Source organism: Trachinotus anak, unplaced genomic scaffold, assembly GCF_046630095.1.
Source record: "Trachinotus anak isolate AG129_WGS33_773 ecotype Australia unplaced genomic scaffold, CSIRO_AGI_Tana_v1 ptg000001l, whole genome shotgun sequence".
Taxonomy (NCBI): Eukaryota; Metazoa; Chordata; class Actinopteri; order Carangiformes; family Carangidae; genus Trachinotus; species Trachinotus anak.
Genome location: NW_027273852.1, coordinates 17,335,201 through 17,355,434, shown reverse-complemented (window position 1 = coordinate 17,355,434; position 20,234 = coordinate 17,335,201). Strand labels below are relative to the sequence as shown.

Genomic DNA, 20,234 nt, shown 5'->3' with positions numbered 1-20,234 from the left:
GATTATGGCAAATGGTGGAAACATCATGGGAGTTCCCTTTCACAGCTCTACTGTTATGATGAGATGTTTTTCATAGACCGCATACAGCGGGTTAGGCACACACACACTCTCGCTCTCTGTCAAACACACACACACATAAATTTACAGCACCCTGATTAAGTCATGATTTATCGTGCCCACAGGGCCTGGCCTATTGAACGGTTTGTGTGTATGTATGTGTGTATCTGTGGTGTGTTTTAGCGAATTTCCACATTTACATATATCCCTGTGTGTGTGTGTGTGTGTGTGTGTGTGTGTGTGTGTGTGTGTGTGAGTGTGAGTGCATAAGTGCGGTCATGTGTTTGACTATGTGCAGGTGCGTGAAAGTGTGTGTGTGACATCAGGGCGAGTGCCAGGTCAGTGGGGTCAGCGGGGAACAAAAGCACGGAGCAGCTCCCAGCTGCCGGGCCAAACGTCATCCAGCAAAACCCCACCCCTCCCATCCCCCTTCCTTTTCAATGGGAGCGTGCCGCTGTCCTGCTTCTGCTGACACATGCACATTTACACACACACACACATGAAGAAATATACAGACGCACACATGTCCTATCCAGCAGTCCACCATCATGTCTGGAGCAGACTGCAGCAGGCTCAGGGGGTAAAAGGGCACATGGGGACATATGCAGAGCAGGCACGGATGCAAATGCACAATAATTATCTGAAAGTGTATTGTGTGTTTACAAAACTAACTAAAATAAACTGAAATGATACAGAAAGGGTCTTTAGTCTTCTTCTTCTTTGTCAATTTATTTCATACACAAGCCGAGTATTTTGGCTGGATGTGAAATCGATCTCAGTGTGCGACCAGTATATGTGCACTTTAAGGGTTCAAAACATTCATGTGTTAATGATGTCAAAGCGCAACGTGTAGTATTTTATTGTGAATTAACTGCACCGGTGAGCCACAGAGCTGCAGCTCCTACGACGAGCGCTGGATAGTCCTGTTTCATCTTTTTGAATCAAAGGTCTAGAGTTTGTTGGGTTTTTGAGTTTTTTCATGTTTTTTTCTTTTTTTTTGCTCAGATGCACAATAACACATATTTTGCACTTCACACATTTCACTTTAGACTGCTTCTTCTGTCGACTGTTTACATCTACATTTTATGTACTGCTGTTGTTGTTGTTGTTGTTGTTGTTGTTGTTGTGGATGTGTTCAGATGATTTTTTTCTGGTTAATTACACAAACACACTGACTAACAAACATCTTTTATAGTTGTCTTATGTTTACTTTTTTGGGAATGGTGTGATGTTTTGTTGAGTTTTTATTACACAATACGTGTATAATATGAATCTCGGCCCCGACAAATCCCCCATGTTACAAAAACTAACTAAAACTGAAACTGAAAAAAACTAAATGAAAAGGATTTTCAAAAATAAAAAACTAAACCGATGAGTAAAAGTGTTTAAAAAAAATTAGTAAGACTAAACTGAAACTGAAAACTTAAAGGACGGGAGGATTGTGGTTTCACTTTTTGTGTCTTTGCAAATAAAAAGTTTAAATGATTAAAATGCTTTTATTTGTGTTGATAAAAATGTAGCAGACAGCATAACATTTCTTGTAAAAGTGCATTACTTTAATGTGATGTAATGCTGTTTCAAAGTTGTAGCATAACACTTCTAGGAGACTTCTAGCATTCAGTGGAAATACTCAAAATACACAAGCCTTAAAATTGGACTGAAATACACTGCTTCATTAAATGTACTAAGTTAATTTCCACCATTCCTAGAAGAAGTAATTCATTTTTATCACTCATTTCACAATAGGAGGGCCAAGTAGACATCTTCATAACTCTTTATGTGCCACAAACACGTCTCTATAGCTTAAATGTCCAGTTAAATTTGATTTACTGGACAATACTCTCTGGTTTTGAAATGAACCTTGATTAATGTTTAATAATTAGAGGGGAAAAACAACAATCACATTATATTATTATTTATTCTGCCAAAAACTGCAACAGAAGAGGGTGATGAAGACTTAAAGTGATGTAGTTTACTCTAAATAAACAGACATGTCCTGCAGTACAGTGAAGGTAAACATGTATGTACTGCCTCAAGCTGGTGCTCTTTAGAGAGCTGGGGTCTCTTCAATTTGATTGGTGCTGTCACAATTTGTTCCAGTTTCAATATTGGAAAATAGGAAGAACTTTACATTTCTATTTAAAATTTTGGACGTAGAGTTGAATAAAAGTGCAGTAGTCGTACTGTTGTAGTGGTCGTATTTGAAAAAGCTATAAGTCTGAAAGCAAATTAAATCTACTCATTTTAAAAGTAGCTTAATCTGTGCCATTGATGAAAGTTACTGGGCCCAGTTTCTGTTCCCTGTCATCACAGCTGTCAGCTCACAGTGACTGGAGGTTGCTGTGTTTCAGGATCAGCTGAGGGACCAGACACCACAGGCGTGATGACATGTAGCTGTCAACAGCCAAATGTCTTGCTCTGTTTCAACAGTCAAAACATGTACTTTGCATATAAGTGCAAAGAATACTGTGTGTGTGTGTGTGTGTGTGTGTGTGTGTGTTTTGTGTCAATGAAGTTATTGAGATTATTCCCTTAAATTTCACAATTTTCACAATTTAAACCATTCTAATTTCTGACTCATTAATTCATCAAACATGTTGTTTTTAAAGGCCATTTCTACTGCATCATGTTTTTTCTTATACAAAAACACTGTTCTCCATAGATTTTATACAGACTTAACTCTATTAATGACAGTTCATATATGACTTTTAGACCTTTTCTAATACCATGACTTGAACTCTTACATAAAAATTGCATTTTGACAATGACTCGTAGCCTATGAATGATATCTTTGGGTGGTATGGTTTATTAAATTGATAATGTGCCCACAACAGGGAGAGTATCAATTTAGGTTTTTTTTTTAAATTAATTATTAATATTTCAGCCTACTCTAATACCTTAAACTTTCTGTAGGCTCCTAATACCCCTGTGAAATCATAGTGATGTTTAACGTTTACCACTCAGATATATTGTCTTGTGTGACTGATTTAGTTCTTTCACGTCTGAAATATAAAACATGTTGTGAATCGGGAATAAAAAAATTAAAAAAAAAAAAAAAGTCACCACTTACTGTTCGTCCACCCATCCGGCCCTGAATCAATCCTCCATCACACCCTGAGCCAAAAGCAGAAGGTAGAGCAGGGCTCCCAGGGACCGGCTGCCGTCTCTGTGAACAGAAAGTGGGAAAATAACATTGCCATCAGCCGCTTGCTGCATATGAGAGAGAGAGAGAGAAAGTTGTACAGTAGCAGAGGTACTTCCTCCACCTGCCTGACTGTCTCCACCCAGCGGCCACGATCCGCATCTGTCCGCCGTGCAAACCCCGTGTTTGTGTGCGTGTGTCTCTTGCACCCACTGTATGAACAGTTACAATATGAGCCTGGCACCACATGTAATACTACCAGCTAACAAGCTAACATGCTAATGTGTCAGATCTTATTGTCTTGTTCAGTCTGTTCTGTTTTCTTGTTCTCTCTCTTCCACTTTGCACCTTCTACATTTCTCAGAATCACAGAGACAACGTTTTTGCCTCTGTAGATTTGTTCATCGAAGTCTTTTCCAGCGTAATCTCTCACAGGATAGCTCGTTTAATGTAAAGTAAATCATTCTGTACACATGCAGAGAAATCCCTCCGGAGAAACCAGCGTTAGTTATTTCATACAGCTCATCTTCGCGCTGATGAATGGACGCGTTCGAGTTGTCGGACCACTGCCTCAGATTAAAGGCCTGCGTCTCCCTCTGCTGACAGACGCTGTGACTGCAGTTAGTATGGTCAGGGCCCAAAACCAGTGGGAGTATCACTGTAGTATATAACATACTAACCCGTCACTACATTCCCGATTAGATATATCTGTACTTCACCACAACATAACATTTAACACGTTATCAAACTAATAAGGACAGAGCACAGGAAACCACTATAGTAGCAACTTCTATAATATTTGTGCCATTTCTTAAAACTTCATAAGCTTAATTTTCACAATGACTGTAAAAAAAAAACAAACAAACATAACCTTTTTTTTTTAAACCTCATCCCTCTTATTAAAAAGAATTACATTAGTTTATTCTATACTGACTTGTGTTTTTATAACTTAAGGGATTTTTATTTATGTTCTGCAAAATAAGAGAACAATCTACGATGAATACAAATTAACAATATTGCCATGTCCTTATTAATTAAACAATGGGGATTGGACATAAATGGGTGGCCTTTAACATATGCTACACCTATGTCTCTGTGACACATACATTTCAAAATAAAAGCTCACACAAAAACAGGCATAGAAAATAAATAAAGACAACGTATAGAGTCCTATAGAGATATGAGTTTATATACGTCAGTCGAGAAAAAAATACAATCTGCAGGAAACACATTTCCTCTGGACTTATTTGCATCATTCTGACATACATACAATATAACCAATGTCTTTGATACACATCTGTATTAAGGGACAAGTGAGTCTGGACCTTCCTTCACATTTTTTAAACACGTTACATAGCTGTCATTCCAGGAGGGGCAGAGCAAATCGGACTGCAAAAGAGTTTCAAATAACAGCAGACTGTGGACATTTATTGGCAGGCGTGGCAGGCATTAGGTATCGCACTCTTTTCCAGAAGCGTGAGTTCCATGAAGCAGCAGCCCGTGAACCCTCCGGCCACCTCAGGGGGGCACTCTTGCGAATCAGGTGCTGCAAGCCGGCGGGAAGGTGTGTGTATCCTTGGGGCCCAGTGTCCCCCAGCTGGATCAGAATCACACTCATCTCCCTCTGGACCAGCGCATGGTGGAGCCCCACCTGGAAAATGATCAATAACTTTTTTTTTTACTCCTCTACTGGTGGTGGAATCAAAGAATTCTTAAGCTATATAAAACAAAATATCAAAGCCAAGCTGGATGCTCACAATGGTTTTTTTTTACAGTACAAGGTCATCATATTGTGTCAAGATATCAAACATTTCTATGATGATTCAATCTTATCTCATCATCTTAGGATAAAAAATTATAATTTTCTGGTGAAATTACTTTTTGGTCAAGAACCTACAAATAATTGTTTGATCATATTTTAAATATAAGAGATATTAGAGATATTTTGAGAAAAAAATCAGACATCTGCATACTCCACTGACACAGATAACAAGCAAAATTATGCATACATACACCAATCCACTGCTCATTACTCAGTGCAATAGGCATAGTTTTGGGTGTGGACCAAGTTGCAACAATAATATTTTTGAACAAATTCAAACAACCATGTCGTCTTAACTCCACACATAGTTAACCAGTATGGTCTGTGCAGAGTTGCTGCCTTGATGGATTTGCTCCACATTTGCAAGTCTCCTACCTGCCAGTCAAATCCTCCTATTACTGAGTTTTGGGTCGAGGTGGGACATTGGTCTGTGTTCTCAGACCCTGATGATGACCCCGGGGTGAGGATGACCATCAGTCTCCTGCTCTGCTTTATGCTGTCCTCCACCCGCTCCAGGCGGTCTGTGGGGTCGGACAAAATGGTCAACAAAACACAATTTCATGTAATGATATGATGGGTCCATTTTTGTTGTACCACAAAAACAATGGGCCCTTTTTAGAGAGATTCCCCATGTTGGTTCTTTACTTAGCGTTACCTTTTGTAATTTTAGCATATGTGATAGCTGTTACATCCTGAGTCCTGTAAACAAATGATTTATTGACAGCATAAAAAGAAGAAAGAAGAGGAAGGAAATGTAAGGGTGAGGGTGTGAGAGGGAAGAAAAAAAATGGAAAAGATCCATGATTTGCAGTTACTTCATTGCTACTATGACATCATAGTGTCTCATAAAACAAGCCTCTCTGTAACTGTGTTTTGAAGTTGGCCTCTCCTGTGGTTTCCAATATATACGAATATATATAAGAAAAGAAATTATAAGAAAATATATAAGATAAAATATATAAGAAAAAAATTTAAAAATTGAATAAAATTCAGACCTTCACCAGGTATGTCATCCCTCCCGTGGATGAATAGCCGATATCCACACTTTTCCTCGAGGACCGAGGGCAAAATCTGTGTGACAAATCGACTCAGTGTTTCCTCAGTGGCCTTGTCCATGCTCAGCATCTGGTAGACCACATAGGCATCGTACAACCTTGCATCTGTTAAATACAAATAAATCCATGGAAGCTGAAGTGTTCCATATTTTTGACCAATATTACCTCATGCAACTCTGTCACCACACCGTACCATGTGGTGTTAATGCATGGAAATTATGTGACTCATAAAGCTAACTTTGAGCTGTTTCACACACATAAAGTGGTGGAAAAACTCCATGAAAATGTTTGGTCCAAATATGAATAAGGAGCAAAGTTCCAGGAAAATAAAATACAGCATTTTCCTCAGGGAAAGGGAGAGCCCCCTCCTGGAGCCAGAACTGGGACGGGACCTCGCTGGTGAGTATCTGGTGACCAAGTCTTGACACATAAGGCCCTGTGGGGCACGGCCTGGAAAAGTTATCCTCACCATTATAACCAGGGTCAGGCACTATTGGAGCACTGGTGTGGACCAGTGGACCACACCTTTGGGAAGTATGGAGTACCAGGGCCACTATCACAAGCCATCTAGTCCTTATATGTCGAGTTGTGTTTGGCAGGAAGTCAGAAGGTAAAAAAAACACCTACATGCATCTCCAAAACTAACAAATTGTCACATTGTACCTCATTTGTTTAAGCTGTACATAACCAGAACTGTAAAAGCAATGGTGACCTTGACTTCTAAACCTTTCAATTATTAGAAAAAACATCTTTCCCTCCTTACCTTTATTGTGTCCACTATGAGGAAAGTAGGGTCTGAAGAGGAGAGCGAGGTCGATAGCAAAGCACTTCACCAGCACAGCAGCGAACACGCAGAAGAAGAACACGAACACTGCTTTTAAGACCAGTGGAATAATTGACTCTGGAAAACAAACAAAATGAAATTGAGTGAAATGCGTGCATGTACATACTGTATGTATCACTAAATTATAAGGCTGACAACCAAGACTAAAGCCAACAATTATTTCTGCTAACAAGTATTGCCTGTGTAGCCAAAGCCTGATCATTCCTGTCACTAACCTCTCCGCTTAAGAGTTAAAGTGGCAGACTTCTCTTTGAAAGCACACGTGCCAGTGCATTGAAATTCACTGACAAAATCCTCAGCTGACACTTTTTCAATGGTGAGGATCGCAGTGGAGATGGCGCTCTTTGAAGGGTTCTCAATGACTCTAACAGAGGACACAGAGTTTGGTTCATTAAAGAAAAGGAAACAAATTATCATTAACCTTGATTACAGTGACACTTATGCTTCATAGATGATGTATCCAACATTCACTTGGACTCAAAGATGACCTGAGTAGATTTTGCTGGTTAAAGGTGAAAGTTCAAGGTCACTGCGACCTCATGAAACGCAACACATTTTCGGCCATAACTCACGAATTAATTTGCTAATTATGACACAATTTAACTGAAATATCTATATGGATAAAATTAAGTCATGGCATTTTATATCCAAATGGTCAAAGGTTAGCTTCACTGTGACATCATAATGCTCTGCAAAAACACCTCTGGCCATTATTCAATGCTGTAACTCACAAAGGGAAGATTGTGACCTGTAACTTGGCTGGTTGTTGGAGGCATACAACCACAAGGCAGTAATTTAATAGTTTTATTAAATAAATGCTTTTTTGTAGTCTTACAGTTTGGTGGTTTGATTGTATCCATCCTTCTGGTTGACAGGGACCCAGTCTGCCTGACAGTCATGGTTGACATTAGTCCCACAGAAAACTGAGCAGTTCAACTTGATCCCATATCCTAGTAGAAAGAACAAGTCATATTTTATAAGAAACCTAAATTAAGTGTGTGTCACCTTACTGAGAAGTTTGAGAGAGATTCATTGAGTCATTGCAACAGTTCCTCATTTATTTCAGAGTGATATTGTGGTTTCCTGTTAGAGCAGTACTTATATATGAGTAAGGCTTCATGTGAGTGTTTTGTGGGCATTTTAAAGAAATTGGGGTATGTACAAATTTGATGTTATAGAATGCCCAGACTCAACTGCATGTTCAGTTGGTTGGTCTAATACTTCAGACCAAAATATCTCCCAAACTCTGAAATGGAGTGCTTGAAAATGTATACAGTCATTCATGGTCCTCAGAGGAGGAAACCTAAGGACATTGGTGATTGCCTGATGTTTCATCAGACACAACCCGCAGCTCAAAGTCTATACTTATCCAGTGAAATATTTCAACATCTTCCCAATGAATCAGAACCAAATTTCATACAGATGTTCTTGAGTTCAAGAACTGTACTCGAGATGAACTCTGCTAGTCTTGAAATCAGCAGGGATGCCAAAACTCTGGATCCAGGTAAGTAACTATCTGACTTTGGAATCATTAAGTTTCTTAACTTTTAAAGGATCCCTGTTGGTAGTGCCAACAATTGCTCTTTGATTCAACTAAAACATAGCACAATTCTAACAATTTACAGTTCAGATATCTGATCTATATACTAATACACTAACAATCAGTAACATGTAGGTGAGGTGTAAGTGGTTATCTCAATACAGGAACTGCTGTACTGCTGTACACACTACTGTGGAAGCAGACATTTTTCTACCTTCATCAGCAAACTGCTCCATGTTGATCGGAGAGAGGATTTCGCAATCGTGGGCTTCCAATTCTGCAAGCAAAAATAAAACACAATGATGAGTGCTCCCTTCTGCTCTGCATTGTAACCGTAATCAGTATTTATTTATTTATCTATTTATTTATTTATTTATTTATTTATTCATTTATTTTTACCTGACATTACATGAACTTTCTGTAACTCAGAGGTGTCTTTACACAACCAATGTGCAATCTACAGTGGCTCCTTTAAATTCCCACTATCCTAACTAAAGGTTTATAAAAAGTTGAAAAAACTCTCACCATGAACTATTAGCATCCTGGAGGCTGATGAGTTGTACACCTTGTGATTGTGTGTCCAGGTGCAAATGCAAGTGTAGATGCCCTCGTGATCTTTGATGGCATTTTTAACCCACAGTTCAGCTAGGTGGTTACCTTGAAGAAGACTGAAGTTCTGCAACCGAGGCAGAAGGAGCCACAAACAGTGAATATAAAAGACTCACATAAATATATATGGAAGGAATTTTTTAGAGAGGACAGTGTAATTTGGTAATACCACATCAATGGAAATAAGATGTATGTCTCTGGAAGTAGGCCTACCTACTAATTTCTAATTTATTTGAGTTTGTAAATAAATAATAAGAAATTAGGTAGCAGTTACATGAGAGTTGGAGATTAAAAACAACTGTAATGTCAAAAATAAAAAAAAATTAAAAAATATATAAATTCTGAAAATAGTGAAAATAGCTGCAAAATCCAGTTGAATTCATACAACTAGAAAACTGATAAAGACCAATTTGGTTACCAAATGGGTAAATATGGGTAAGTACAACTGTAATTATTCTTGCCAGACATCATCATCTTTGTAAGCTACAGTTGTAACTGAAATAGTGTCAAACTAATGTATTAATTTTTTAACATTTCATGGAGTGGGGTTGTAAATCATAGTGATTTAGTACTGTATGTTTACACTCTGTGTAGTTTGTACACATTATACCTACAGTTACTCAACACCCAATTTCTAGAGAACTTCACAGGAAGTAACAATCATGTCAGTTACTGCTTTGGAAATGAATAGGAAACTGTGGGACACCTACACAAAGAGTCTCAAAGAAAATGGTCATGTACTGCCAAATGAATTATCTCATGCTCATGTTGTGGGCTGGAAATTGGGTCAACACATAGATATACAAAAGTATTTATGTTTAAAGTGGCACTGTTACTGTTTTATGCTACTGTCACAAAGCACTGTTTCCAACTTTCAACAAACAAACATAATTGTAACATAAAACAGAACTGCTATTTACTGATATTCATACTAGGTGTCACTGTAATCACAAGTGGCCGTACTTTGTACCAGGTGAAATTTCCTCCAAACCTATCACATGTCTTTGTGACAGGTTCTGGACATGGGACTTTTATGTTCTTGTCAGAGCTTTCAGTATCTCCATAAAAATAATCAGGGTTCCTTCGGTCACTTGCATCGAAGACGTCAACTTCTATGATGTAGTTCTTGCACTCTCCTGATGGTTTTATACGCCTAGAACAGAAGCAATCCCAGATTGCAAATTTATTCTGGCAATTACCTGAGTCACATTTTTGCGGTTCTCTGGGCTCAACATACACCATTTTCTCTTGTGTAAAAGTAAGGATAAACACATATTGACAGGGAAAGAGACTTCAACACAAGACCAATTCCTCGGCCCAATTCTGGCCCACATACAGTAAAACTATCAGATGCTGCTTCCGCATCTGGACTAATTCTTGTGCACAAAAGAAAAGCTGGCTGGTTGTCAACCAACACTGGAGGACAACAGCCAGATTCAGCCCAGATGTGGATGTACATGGGCCAGACTGAGGATGCAGGCATATATTATATCATATCATCCACAACAAGGACAGTATACCAGTATATGTAAAGGGACTGTAGATCATCTTTTGAGAAAGAACACATTTTAGAGTTGGCAAAAAAAATCAAACTATGACATGAATTTGAAGACACATGTAATGATAGAAACAAGTAGAACTTTCTAACTTAAGTATCCAAAGATGCCAAAATGTTTTGTTGAGGCAAGTATTCTTACCGGGCAGTGTAAATGCCAGAGTCCTCAGGCAGGAGGTTTAAGAAAAAAAGCTCTCCACCGTGGTAATGTACCCTCTCTTTCTCATCAGATGAGATATACTCAATCTTGGAGTTATTTTTGTACCATGTCAACTCTTCATGTGTAGGTTCGTTCTGGTCATCAAACTTATGATAAAACGCTTCACCCTCAGGAAGGTAACGTGAGACCTTGTCTTTGTCCACACATAAGGGATCAGCTGTTTCTGAAAACGAGTTAGAAGATAATGAGAAGACAATGAGAAGTGAAATGCACAAAATGAATAATCCCACAGCAATTCAGGTCAATATAATTAGGCTTTTTTGACAAGAATTTACAAAAAAAAATCTCTTAAATGTCAAAGTGAAAACAGACTTTTACAAAGTAATGTCAATTAAAATAAGAATAAATAATGTAAAGTAATGTAAAGAGTTGGGGTTTTTTGGTAAATTCTTGTCAATAAAGCCAAATTATATTGACCATGATTCCATTTATAAAAGCAATAAAAGGGAAAGACATCCAAGGGGGTGAATACTTTTTATAGGCACTGTATATGTAAAGCTCCAGCAGTATTGTGTGTGGGTCTGTGGGGATCCACTAACACACTTTTCTTCTTCATCATAATGTATACACTACCTGAACATTCAGATGTAGACATCACCACAAAGATGAGGAGGAGAAGTCGGGAGGCATCCATCAGCTGAGAGGTACGGAGCAAATAAATAGTTAGAGCGCATTCTTCTGCTTCTTCTTCAGTAATGAATGTGGCACCTACAGGGGTTAAAGTTGTTCCTGCACCTTCAATTACTAAATAAATAAATCTAAACAGCGAGAGACAAACAAGCAAACAGAAACACGCATACAGGCAAGGGAGAGGTACCTCCCAGCAGATCACCACACGAGGTGATGGTCCTTTTAACTCATTGCTGCAGAAGAAGCAACACCCTGCTTCTCCAGGAACACACAGAAGCTTTATGTTATAAATTCTGGAGGCTATTCTGTTGATCTTTCTGCGCTGTCTTCCAGCTCAGCTCCACTCAACCACAATGGGCCAGCACAACTCCCACATTAACGCTGATGTTGCATCAATCATCTGTCAATCATACACTCCGCTATACTTTCACCTGTGAACAAGACCCCAGGAGTGTGTCAGTTTGAGCACCCCAAATTTATGCTGGAAGTCACATGCACCTCCAGTGCAATGAATACAAACACAGCTCACAATCTGGTTATATCAGAATCAGAATCAGAATCAGAATCAGTTTTATTGCCAAGTATGTTTTCACGTACGAGGAATTTTTTCTGGTGATTGGTGCAATTGAGGATCAGGGGGATCAGCGACAGTGGGGCTCTCTAGCCTTGTTGATAAGGCTAATAGCAGATGGGAAGAAGCTATTTTTGTGGCGAGAGGTTTTGGTCCTGAAGGACCGCAGCCTCCTGCCAGAGGGGAGTGTCACAAAGAGTTTGTGTCCAGGGTGGGAGGAGTCAGCTACAATCTTCCCTGCACGCCTCAGAGTCCTTGAGGCGTACAGGTCCTGGAGGGATGGAAGATTGCAGCCAATCACCTTTTCCGCAGAGTGGATGATACGCTGCAGTCTGTTATTGTCCCTCTCCGTGGCAGCAGCGTACCAGATGGTGATGGAGGAGGTGAGGATGGACTCAATGATGGAGGTGTAGAAGTTCACCATCATAGTCCTTGGCAGGTTGAACTTCTTCAACTGCCTCAGGAAATACATCCTCTGCTGAGCTTTTTTGATGAGGGAGCTGATGTTCAGCTCCCATTTGAGATCCTGTGTGATGGTGGTTCCCAAGAAGCGGAAATGCTCCACGGTAGCCACGGGGGAGTCGCACAGGGAGATGGGGGTGGGTGGGGCTGGGCACTTCCTGAAGTCCACTATCATTTCCACTGTCTTCAGAGCATTTAGCTCTAGGTTGTTCTGCCTGCACCAGGTCACCAGACGCTCAGTCTCCCACCTGTAGGCAGACTCATCGCCATCAGAGATGAGTCCAATGAGAGTGGTGTCGTCTGCAAACTTCAGGAGCTTGACAGACTGATGGCTGGAGGTGCAGGTGTTGGTGTACAGGGAGAAGAGCAGAGGAGAAAGAACGCAGCCTTGCGGGGATCCAGTGCTGATGGTCTGGGAGTCAGACACGTGCTTTCCTAGCTTCACGTGCTGCCTCCTGTCAGACAGGAAGTCGGTGATCCACCTGCAGGTGGAGTCAGGCACGCTCAGCTGGGAGAGCTTGTCCTGCAGCAGAGCCAGGATGATGGTGTTGAAGGCAGAGCTGAAGTCCACAAACAGGATCCTGGCATAGGTCCCTGAGGAGTCCAGGTGCTGGAGGATGAAGTGGAGAGCCATGTTGACGGCGTCATCTACAGACCTGTTGGCTCTGTAGGCGAACTGCAGGGGGTCCAGGAGTGGGTCAGTGATGGATTTGAGGTGGGACAGGACAAGGCGCTCAAATGATTTCATGACCACAGAGGTCAGGGCAATGGGTCTGTAGTCATTTAGACCTGTGGGCCTTGGTTTTTTGGGGACAGGGATGATGGTGGAGGATTTGAAGCAGGCTGGCACGTGGCAGGTCTCCAGTGAGGTGTTGAAGATGTCCGTGAACACCGGAGATAGCTGATCAGCACAGTGCTTCAGGGATGATGGAGAGACAGAGTCAGGACCATATAAGGACCAGATGGCTTTTAATAATTGCCACGGTACCCCATACTCCTGCAGTGGCCCCACATGAATCCACAAGGGACACGGTCATAAGTCTAATTTCCAAGTCCACAAAACATATGAAGACTGATTGTGCAAACTCCCATGATCCTACCATCCCCAGGTCAGAATCTGGATTGCTCCTCCTGGATCTGAGGTTTGACAGTCAGTTGGAACCTCCTTTCAAGCAACCTGGTATGAACTTTCATGGGGGGTGAGAAGTGTGATACTGTGATAAACGGAATGCACCCTCCGAGTGCCCCCTTTTTAAAATGGAAGCCACCACCTCTTTCTGCCAGTCCACAGGCACTGTCTCTGACCTCCGTGCCAATCGAAGAGGCATGATGGCCAACAACCACAGCTGCAGCTCTTTTAGCCATCTTGTACTCATTTGCTGCTTCAGGACACACCTCTGTCAGCCTTTCCTGTAAAACCTCCATCTTCAGCTTGAGGGCCCTCAGATGTGGTGTCCACCAGCAGGTTCTCAGGTTGCCACCACAACAGATACACAGTCTCTATGACCCTGCGATCACAACTCTGAACAGCTGACTCCGCAACTGATGCTCTACGTTTGGTCCACTCGGATTCATGTCCCCAATAGTAAAGAAGTTCTGCAACAGGTGGCAGTTGAAGATCTCACTGACAGGGGCCTCAGCCAGGCTTTACCAGGCCACCCTCACTACATGTTTGGGTTTACCAGGTCTGTCTGGCAGCCTTCCGCCATCTGATCCAGCTCACTACCAGGTGGTGATCAGCTGAGAGTTCTGCTCCCTTCTTCACTCAAGAAGCAAAGACATACAGCTACAGAGCAGATGATATGACCATAAAAGTGGTAATTGATCTTCTGCCCAGGATGTTCTGGTACCGAGTACACTTATGAACCATGCTTTGCTCGAACATGGTGTTTGTAATGGCCAATCCATCCAATAACAAAACCCCACACAGGTTTAGATCAGGCAGGCCTCTACTCCCAATCACTTCCCTCTGGGTTTCTCCGTCATTGCCCATGTCAGCATTGAAGTACCCCAACAGGACTACAGAGTCCCCAGGTGGTGCCCTTTCCGGCACCCCACCCAGAGACTCCATGCAACTTGCAGTGATATGTAGGCGAATCTTTTGTTCTCCACTGAGATCTCATTCACCACGGAAATTGTAAATCATCAATAAAATAAATTACTACAACTATCACAGATGCATTTTTACCTAAAATATATTTTTTGATCATTTACCCTAACAAGTGTCAAATGGTGAAAAGTGCATATCACAATTTCACAGAGTAACACTCCCTGTCAAGTGAAAAATATGTTTTAGAGGTGAAAAATTAGTCCGTGATCAGTGACAAACAAAAACCACAGCAGTTGTAAAAACACGCAGTGGAAAAAATGATGTCCTAAAATCTTCTCTGCACAGGATAGAAGGATCTTATCTTGTACAGAGCAAGTTCCTCCTCTGATATGACTGAAAAACTGCATGGTCAGTGAAACATAAAATACACTATTTGAAAAAAAATATAAAAAGAAGAAGAAGCAACCAGTTGATTTCCTGGTTGTTGAAATGTAGTAGACCTAGTAGTGTAGTACAGTGAGGTTTAAAAGTCTGAGGCAACACTGGTGTCAGACTTTTGCACTCCAGTGTTAGTGTTAGTAATCAGTTCCCTGCTCACACATCCACCACGCAGAGTAACACTTGCCGAGGCCAGCTGGCAGATGTAACCCATTACATGTCGGGCCAAAACATAACCAAAGGCTAATTTTAAGAAACTAATCGATAAAAATGCAACTGAAATTTACTTTATTGTGTAGCCACAGTCACATAATACGTTTGACTGATTCATTGAACTGGTGTTATTTTTTCATATCACAGCACATGTCTGCTGTTTCAGAGGTCTATCAAGCAAGCGACAGAACCTTTCATAATAAAAGCTAAAAGCTTGTTTGAACGACAGAATTGCAGAAAAAACGAACGTTCTTGCGCTTTTATTTTGTAGACAAAAGTGATTGTGTGGGTAAGTGTTACTGCTGTGACAGGGACCTGTTGTACAACCAGGCGCTGAGCGCTGCTCCTGGTCTGACAGGTTGTGTCTGTCATTCACTCTCAGCGTGGATAAAAGCATAATAATCTTCAGGTGGGGGGAGATTCGCTATTTCAACATCAGCTGCATCTTGATGTGAGACTGTCAGCTGAATATTGTAAGATTTAAAAAAAAAATCAGATTATCAAAATAATCTGGCGGGACAGATATTATTAGTGCAGGACCAGTTTTGGCCCGTGGGCCACCAGTTGCTGACCACTGCGCTAGGTGTTTGGTGATGGGCAGGAAGAATACGAGAGGTTTATCAGAGCGTCTTCAATTAATGAAACTGCCGCTGGCTGTTGGGAGGAGTGCTGGTGAGAGTAGAGTTTGTGGGACAGAAAACAGGAAAGAGATCTTAAAGAGGCTAGAAAGCTCCGTGGAGCTGCAGAGGTGGATAATTCACAACAAGCCGTTTCACATTATACATGGTCATTTGAGCCCCTTTTCTCAGACGAATAACAACTTTGTAATTGGCGTGTGTAGATGCTGTTGAAATGATTAATCAGCCCAAATAACCAAATCTATGCACCGTCTCTATGTGCCTCTCATCCCGTAATAAACTCTCCAAATAAATTCTATTTAAAGGTATTTGACTCTAATGAAACATATTGAGTATATAACATGTTTCATATCTTTTGATTTGGTCACTCCTGACTACAGTTGGGATTCTTTTACCTGTAAATATTTTTTTTTTAAATTGCTGCAACTATGTGAAAGATGGCAACACTTGTATACCTTATGTTCCGTCAAATAAACATTGATTAAATCACTGTCATAAAATGCATCAATTAAATAAAGTGCAGACTTCCTGTACACCAGTAAGTTTATATGTTATGTTTTGCCTTAAGTTTTTAGTTTCTCATAGTTAGTGGACACTATACTCACTAAAACTATAGATAAACATAATACAGTAAATACAGTATGAAAACACTGCAGTACTATTGAACAGGCTTGCTTACCTTTATAAAAGTACACGTGTTGACAGCTGCAGTGGCTAGAGTCAGACTTGTTTGTGTTGTTCTGCTCTGTGTGGTTTTATATCTTCTCTGCTATCACTGACTTCAGCAGAATGAGATGAGTGAGCAGCATCAGCTAGACTTTAGCATGAAGAAATCGAGTTATGCACGTACACACACACACACACACACACACAGACACACGCAGATACTGTCACATAATCATGGACTGAACGTATCACACAGAGTCTCACTCCCAACCTCCACACCAGTGTGCAATGCCTCGTTTGAGAGTGTGGATGTTTGAGGGAGTGTCTGGCAAACCTTACACTCGCCCAGACTGAAGTGAGCAATGTTCTTGTAGTAGTGCACTGAACTGTGAAGTGATGCAAACATCCACTGTGGCCAATGCTACAGTTCATACTAAAGCATATACCATGTACAAGTGTGTGTACTAACATGGAAGTTTGCACACAGAAATTATTGTACTTGACTTAACAGGAAATTATGAAAGGTATTCACTTTTTTTTTTTTTTTTTGTAGACTAAAAACAGCCAAAAGAGTGCATTCATACTGCTTCATATTGAGCAAACTGAGTGTGACAGGTGTGTTTAAGAGGACTCTCTGAGGTGATATATGTGTATAGTGAGTTTATTCAAAGTGTATCGGAACAGGGGCAATGTCGGTTACCTCCCTGTTCATGGGGAAATATTTACCTATTATCTCAACACATTAAGTCACACGACACACCATGATGTAAGGTGCATTTAAAAGAACAGGCTGTCAGAGAGGATGTCAGGGAAGTTGGTTTTTGTGTTCAGCATGATGATGTTTACACCAATTTACCTTTACAGTCTCACTGTGTTTATATTCTCGCTTTTGCAAATAATCACTAACTTTGTAAGTAAGAAGTGTAGCAGTGGAGTCGTTGGAGGCATGTAATGGTTGTGTAGTTCGTTTATAGACTAATGTTGGCTTTTACTTCTGGCGATTGTATTTAGGCTTCAAAAATCATAAAAGTGGTATTCCTTTGTGAAGATTATCCTAAGAACAAAATGTCTATATATCAGAAACTTTTTTTTTGTCACAGATCTTATTTTCTAAAGTAATCCAAAAGTCCATGTAAAAATCCCACTGGCTCTTTGTCGAGGGAACCAGGGTGATGCTAACATCCAGGTTAGCCTATAAAAAAGACCATTGCATTATCCATGCGGCACTCTATTAGTGATTTGCCTAAAGCAATATATTATGTAAAAAGTGTGAAAATAAGGTTTAAAAAGAACTAGAACTAGGAAATACATTATACTTTTCCTGTTTCCATAGAAAATGAAGGGAGTGAGTCAGGGGAATGTGGATTTACTGAGGGCAGACCAACCCTAAAACTTTCACTATTCCAACACAGGCTCTCCTGCCTAAAGAGCATCAGTTTTGCCTCATGTCATGTTTACATGTTTGGGTGGAGGAATGTGAGCCTTGTGGCCAACAATAGCAGACCACAGTTTACTATGAAATCAAATAGAATAGAGTGCCTTTACTGTCATTGCACAAGAGTACAACAAAATGGAATTTACTATGGAAACCCAGTGAGTTTATTGCATAACTGACACATTCAGGGTGCAGCTTAATTATACATGTAGCTTCACGCACCAAATTTGAAACAGGTCATGGGATTCCTCAAGCTTGGAGGCTTCCCACAACTAACAAATGGATGGTTTTGAACAAATAAATCCCTCTGGCTCAGTAACAAGGAAGATGACTTTAAGATGTTCCCAGTGAGAGGAATCAGTAAGTTAGAAGAGCTTTTCAACAAGGAAAGAGTAATTGGATGACTATGTGCCTCCTAACACCACATTTCATTTTCTTTTTTAGCTAATTCAAGTTCAGAACAACAATATTGTTCTCACCTGTGACTACAGTCACAAAATTTTACAGGTGTGTGGTTAGTCACAATAAAGGCTGAGTTCGAAGGTGGTTGAGGTCTGACCCACGAAGATTGAGTACTCATGTAATAACGCAATAATGACTACTCAGTCATGGTGGCTAAAGGGCACCTTAACAATACATGTTAGCATATATATTAGTGACAGGGGCCAGGGTCTGTGACTGGCTCTCAGCCATGACTGACGTCATTGGTAGATTCTGTTGGTCAGAGGACTGTGGCCACAGGGGCAGATATCACCAAGTGTTTGGGAAATATAATGAGTGGATAAATGACAATGATGCATGGACACTTGAATAATTGTGAGTAAACTGGTCACTGGATGTTTGACCTGAGTTATTCAGGTCCAAAGATGACACTGACTTATCTATTCATCCATCCATCCATCCAGTTTTTGCCACTTATATAGATCTGAGTTGTAGTGACAGCAGGCTAATCATGCTTCTAAGACATCTCGCCACATCGATTAGTTCCTACTGCAGGATCCCAAGCAGTTCCCTGGAGGGAGCTGTAGTCCCTGCATTGTTCTAGGTCTGTCCTAAAGTTTCTTACTAGCTGTATGTGTCTGGAAAACCCCTAGAACCTCTAGAAACAGGGAAATATCAGGTAGAGACAAATTAACCTGTCAATCAGGGCAAATTAACATTTTATCTTCAGAGAGCTTGCAAGTTTGAGCAAAGGTGCAGTTGTCAAGCTAGTAGTGTGATGTTGTGTAATGTGAACACTGTTAATAGATTTGGCATCTTGTAGTAGAAACTGTCATGTGCATGTTTTATTTGCTGACACCATGTTTTCCAATTTAGAAGTCATGTTTCATTTGACATGTGTAATGTGTAAGACGTACCTCACCATATTGAAAACATTCTGAGCTAGAACAGGAAACCAAACGCAAGCAAAACAGAATAACAATATTTTTCATAGGACGCCCATCATGACCTTGTTACAAAAACAGGCTGCAGTCAGTCGTGGGAAACAGAACCCTCTGCAATCCTTTTTGATAGAGCAATACTTCTCACAATCACCACAACAGAAGAAACCAAATTGATTAATTAAAACCAATATATGGTGAAACCAAAATCCAAGTTATTCAACTGGAGCAAGCAGGTTAACGACATGCATAAAAACAGGGATTTACTGTTTTCAGTTATGTGCTGTTTTTGGCCCCCATGCTCATTCGTGTCATTTAGCTTTTCTCAGAGCCCAAACTGATGTAAGGCACTGTTTTTCTCTCTTTAAGGCTTGTAGCAGAGGGATGCCTGGTCTGTCTTCTGTAGATCTGTGCGAGGGGTTCTTTCAATCAACCTCACATATCTCCGCTCATCCCTACACTGTTCTAAATTTTCCCTGCCTGTACCTGGGCAGCTGCTGACATTGTTTCCAGGTGACTGTAATAAACATAAATAAGTAAAGTGCTTCCAAATGCTACAGACACACGGCATAATGATGTTTCAGAGAACAGTGTGCTTCCAACTTTTTGTGGAAGCAATTTGTTTAAGGCACTTTACTTTTTTTTTTTTTGGTGTGGAAGAGCTTAATTGGTCTGCACAGATCCCTGACCTCAGCCCCATCCAGCACCATTGAAATGAACTGGACACTGGTTTCAAGACGAGCTTTATTAAGTTCCAGCAGGACGCTCAACTACTTGATGTAATTGGATGACAGCCAAAACTTGGAGCTTTGACAGATCATAACAAATGGCTGTGTGAGAACAGGAGTTGATGATGGGTGATATTTACTTAAAAACTGACTGACTGAGATGGTTATTGCATGTCA

General features: G+C 40.5%; 2 protein-coding genes across 2 annotated transcripts in view; both read right to left on the bottom strand.

The window, feature by feature from the left end:
* LOC139623264 (probable ribonuclease ZC3H12C) overlaps nucleotides 1–4,223 on the bottom strand; it is a 28,081-nt gene extending 23,858 nt beyond the window's left edge. The window contains exon 1 of the mRNA XM_071481355.1: nucleotides 3,128–4,223. The gene's annotated coding sequence lies outside the window, so the exon portion shown is untranslated. The remainder of the gene's footprint in view (nucleotides 1–3,127) is intronic.
* A 149-nt stretch (nucleotides 4,224–4,372) lies between these two features.
* On the bottom strand, nucleotides 4,373–16,812 carry il1rl1 (interleukin 1 receptor-like 1). The gene is made up of 12 exons (XM_071481415.1): nucleotides 16,526–16,812; nucleotides 11,418–11,481; nucleotides 10,767–11,007; nucleotides 10,033–10,222; nucleotides 8,986–9,136; nucleotides 8,675–8,737; nucleotides 7,756–7,870; nucleotides 7,136–7,284; nucleotides 6,840–6,977; nucleotides 6,017–6,181; nucleotides 5,397–5,542; nucleotides 4,373–4,850 (listed from the first exon to the last, which is right to left on the bottom strand). Exons 2-12 carry the CDS (start codon nucleotides 11,476–11,478, stop codon nucleotides 4,602–4,604), a joined length of 1,668 nt encoding a protein of 555 aa, XP_071337516.1. The 5' UTR covers nucleotides 11,479–11,481; nucleotides 16,526–16,812; the 3' UTR covers nucleotides 4,373–4,601.
* Between the last annotated feature and the right edge of the window lie 3,422 nt (nucleotides 16,813–20,234).